General features: G+C 51.2%; 1 protein-coding gene across 1 annotated transcript; it reads left to right on the top strand.

The window, feature by feature from the left end:
- Positions 1 to 690: 690 nt before the first annotated feature.
- On the top strand, positions 691 to 4026 carry LOC121317697 (photoreceptor cilium actin regulator-like). Its single transcript, XM_041253852.1, has one exon. It carries the CDS (start codon positions 691 to 693, stop codon positions 3694 to 3696), a length of 3006 nt encoding a protein of 1001 aa, XP_041109786.1. The 3' UTR covers positions 3697 to 4026.

Below are 4026 nucleotides of genomic sequence, written 5' to 3'. Positions count from 1 at the left end.
ACATTATCCACTGCAAACAATGTCTCCTGTAAGTCAGATGTCACTGTCAAGGTCACACCTGTCATTACCTTTCAGTTCCTTATATAAACTATGCGTGGGATTGACATGGTCACTGCAAGTTTAGAAAACCTTTTTATATTGGCTGTTGTATCTACTACAGCTTTATTTAGGGTGTTATATTTTCATGTGTTAAATGGTTATTGATGGGTCAGAACAGAGCTTGTGAGGGATATAAAAAGCCAGCTGACTGAGAGGGCTGATTACTCTAATGAGCTCAGGGTCTAATTCTCCTTCACGTGTGTGTGTGTGTGTTATTTTCCTTTTCTTTCACATGACATCTGTGAACAACGAAGCGAGGAAGAAAAGCCTCTTTAATCCTGTGAGGTGGCAAGATACATTCAAGCTAGGACATTGTGTGGAGGAGCTGCAGGGAAACAAAAAGCTATACTGAACTGACATTAATAAAAACAACACGAAAATCAGCTGTACACTCTGTACCACTAGAGCTACAAGTCAGCTGGAAAATCAAACAAAGGACTTTCGAGGCTCAAGGAGTTTTTGTTGTGGGGACTTACGCAACTAAAAATGACAAGTGCTGCAGGTGGATAAGTACAGTACTGTTCTCTCTATTATTGCTGTGTGACTGTGGAGTTTTTTTAGTTTCCATAAGTACTAGCAGAGGAAAACAAGATGGGCTGTGCTCCTTCTCAGAGCAGTTTAATCCAGAACTTCTCTAAGAATGGACCAGGGTCGTTCAGAAAAGGCAGGATGCTGAGAGCTCAGCTTGAGAGGATCGAAAGCCTGACAGAGACTCAATCCAAAGATGGAGGGGGCATAACCAACCCTTGTGAAATGGACACGGTAGCCTTGGACAGAGGAGGGGGCATCCCACACCCTCCCAGACAGTGTCAGCCTATCCTTCCAGAAACAGCCACCCTGAAGCCAGGCAGGAAGTCTTCCCTGCCAGAAGAGGCCAATTCATTGTCTATCTGTCCAGAAAAGATCGGGATGCAGGAGATCCGGGTTGACATAGCTCAAGCAGGTGGGGAGAAGAAGGAGGGCATGGAACAGCAGGAAGAGAAGGTTACAAAAAACAAAGGGCAGAGAAAACAGCAGAAAGGGAAGGCTGGAAAACAGGGCAAGTGGATAAAAGGGAGGAGAGCCTCCCAGGAGCAGAAAGTGGACTACCCAGAGCTCCTGATCAAGGCACACCAGTCAGCTTATGCTTATCTGAACCCCAGTATCTCAAGATACAAGGCCCTGATGGGGCTGTTTGATCAGGCAGTCCAGATCCAGATCCAGCTGCAGCAGATGGTCAGATTTCTGGCTCTGCGCTATGAGGAGGTGAACCAAGCACTGGAGGGAATCGCCAGTGATGGAGAAAAGCTGATGAAAGAATCTGGGGAACACCTGGCATGGCCTTTAGGGAAGGGGGTTGCCCTGAGGACAGAGCCCCCTCCAGATCTGCTCCAACAGCTGTTGCAGTACTCCATTCAGAAGATGCAGTTGATGGGTGGGGCAGTGGGTGGGGTTACGGACTCCGCCCTTAAGGAAGCAGTTGACTATTTTGGCGCCGCCTCTGATTTGATGGCGAAGAAGTTAAAAGTGAAGCGCGGACTGGATGGCAGGCTGGCCAGGGTCCTTGGGAGGATCGAAGAAGCTGCTGTAAGAAAACCAGGGCCAGTGGACATGACTCTGCACTCTGAAGACAGTGGGATTGGAGGGGAGAGCGAATCCATGGCGAGCTCTGAGAGACACCAACAATGCAGAAAAAGCTGTGGGTCTGCTAGTGTTGGAGTCACAAAACCCTACAACTGTCTACCAGAAAAAAATAAAGCATCTGCCTCACCTCCTCCTCCTGCTATGTCGGGTGATGCAGAGTCTTCCAAAGCACCCAAAGACATTCAAATGCATACCCGTTTTTCTCTCAGTTCTTTGGACACTAACTGCAGCACTTTGGTAGCAGATTTCAAAGACTCAGAGTCCCTGCTGTGGTCATCGTCTCTCGATGAGGATAATGATGATGAAGAGGATTTGGAAGATGAGGATGATGAAGAGGAGCAAGGCACTAAGGAACGCCCTGATTTCTCTCCTACAGACTCTTGCACCTTTATCAGGCAGGTCCCAAAGTGGAGTGAGAACCCTGAGAATGAGGAGATGAGCCTGAAAATGAAGGACGCCATCAGCGGCCGAATACGATTCGTCCCTGGCAAGTATAATGGCAACTGCAGCAATGGTAGTGTAGGAAGCAGCACCACTCAGTGGCCAGAGGAAGAAGAGCACAAAGGGAAAAGGCCACAGACAGCTGCAGCAATTACTAGAGGAAGTAAGAAGGGAGCTGCAGCCAAACAGAGGCGCTCAAGGTCGGCTGAGTCTCTCCGCAGCCAAGGAGAGGACCCCACTCTTCTGGAGCTCCATAGAACTCAGAAGGACCTGAGCCGCAGACTGGAGAAGATGTCAGAGGGAAAAACAGCAGATGGCAGGTCAGCCAATCCCAAACTGGGAGGGAATCAACCTTTGGCCAACGCATCATCCAACAACCGCCTCCACTCCTCTCTGGACTCCAGCATCCTACCAAGCCAGGACAGACCAGTCCTGTGGAAAAGCGGATCTGGGGAGCAGGGGATGGAGGAGGAAAAGAAGAAGAAAGAGAAGAGTGGGGGAAGGGCAACCCCGCCAAGTACTCCTCCACCCAAAAATGAGAGGAAGTCTGTAAAGAGGCTGATTGACACTTTCAGCCAAATCAAAGAGAATGTTAATAACACAAGCCTTCTGATGCCTCTAGCTCCCCCCAGGGGGGTATGGAAATGTGGTGTCCCCATTCTGCCCTCCATGGGCTACTGGGGACTGGCCTCCATTAACAGTAAAGGAGATGTGTGGGATTTAGGGGACATTGACTTAGACAACCTTCCACCACCACCTCCTGAGGTCTTGATGGATGACTCATTCCAGATCACTGATAGACCTCTAGCACCCAATGATACTTCCATCCCCTCTACGGACAGCAATGGCACCAGAGGACGGTCCCCATATCCTCAAAGGACGTCAGTATCCCAGAGGTTGAAGGCCTCTCTGAATTCCATCCATGTGCTCCCAAGCAAAGGGAGTTTTCAGAGAGCTTTGGTTAGTGTCTCCCCCCAAAGGTCTGGCAGGCAGGACGCAGGTTCCAGGAACAGCTCTGTGGAGTCCCAGCCTGAGATCAGACCTGACCCTGAAAAAGAGGAGGCAGCCAGCCTCTACAGGCAGGCAAGGAAGATCATTCACTTGCGGCACTCAACCGAGTCCCTGTCAGGGTCCTCAATCGAAAAGGTGCAAACAAGGATGGACTTCAACATCTCCACCAGGAAAGCTTGCCTAATTCATGGAGCCACTGAGGCCTTCCCCAGCCCTCCATCCCTGCCTCAAATCCCCCCCCCCAGCCCTCCAGCTCCTTCAAGAACAACCCCACCAACTCGCCCACCCATTTATGGCACTCGCAAGCTGCCCACAACCCACCCAGCACAGACGACAACCATCTCTAACTTCAGCCAGCCCTCCAACAACCCAAAAACAACCCAACCTGTCCAAGCAAGGAAGCTTCCCAGCCCCTCTTCCCTTCAGAGGCGATCTGATCCAGCCAGCCAGGGCAGCTCCGAGGGGGAAATCGCCAGCCCATCTTCATTCTGCAAAACAACATCCCGTCCCGTTTCCCCTTGAGCTGCCCACAACTGCCACCCCCACCCCCGGAACAGCAAGGATCCAGGAGATGAGCAGTCTCCCTCTGCTCATTACCTTGGTAATGTCCAATCCATCTTCTGTCCTGGCTCTTGCTCCCTCTTTGAGGCCCCCCCCCCACCCAGCAGAAGTATTCTGCCCCATCCCTGAGGAGAGCAGGCTCCAAGCAACAGGTCCACGCTAAGCGCAGTCACACACAACTCTCATCCCTTCATCTGCCTCAGTTGGTCAGACCACCGGCCTGGCATCACACTAAGACCGCCTTTCTCGCCTGTCAGCTCCTCCAGCTCCAGGAGCGAGCCAGCTATCATC

The sequence above is a fragment of the Polyodon spathula genome, chromosome 6 (assembly GCF_017654505.1).
Source record: "Polyodon spathula isolate WHYD16114869_AA chromosome 6, ASM1765450v1, whole genome shotgun sequence".
In the NCBI taxonomy this organism is placed as follows: domain Eukaryota; kingdom Metazoa; phylum Chordata; class Actinopteri; order Acipenseriformes; family Polyodontidae; genus Polyodon; species Polyodon spathula.
This window is presented reverse-complemented; position numbering and strand designations above follow the sequence as displayed.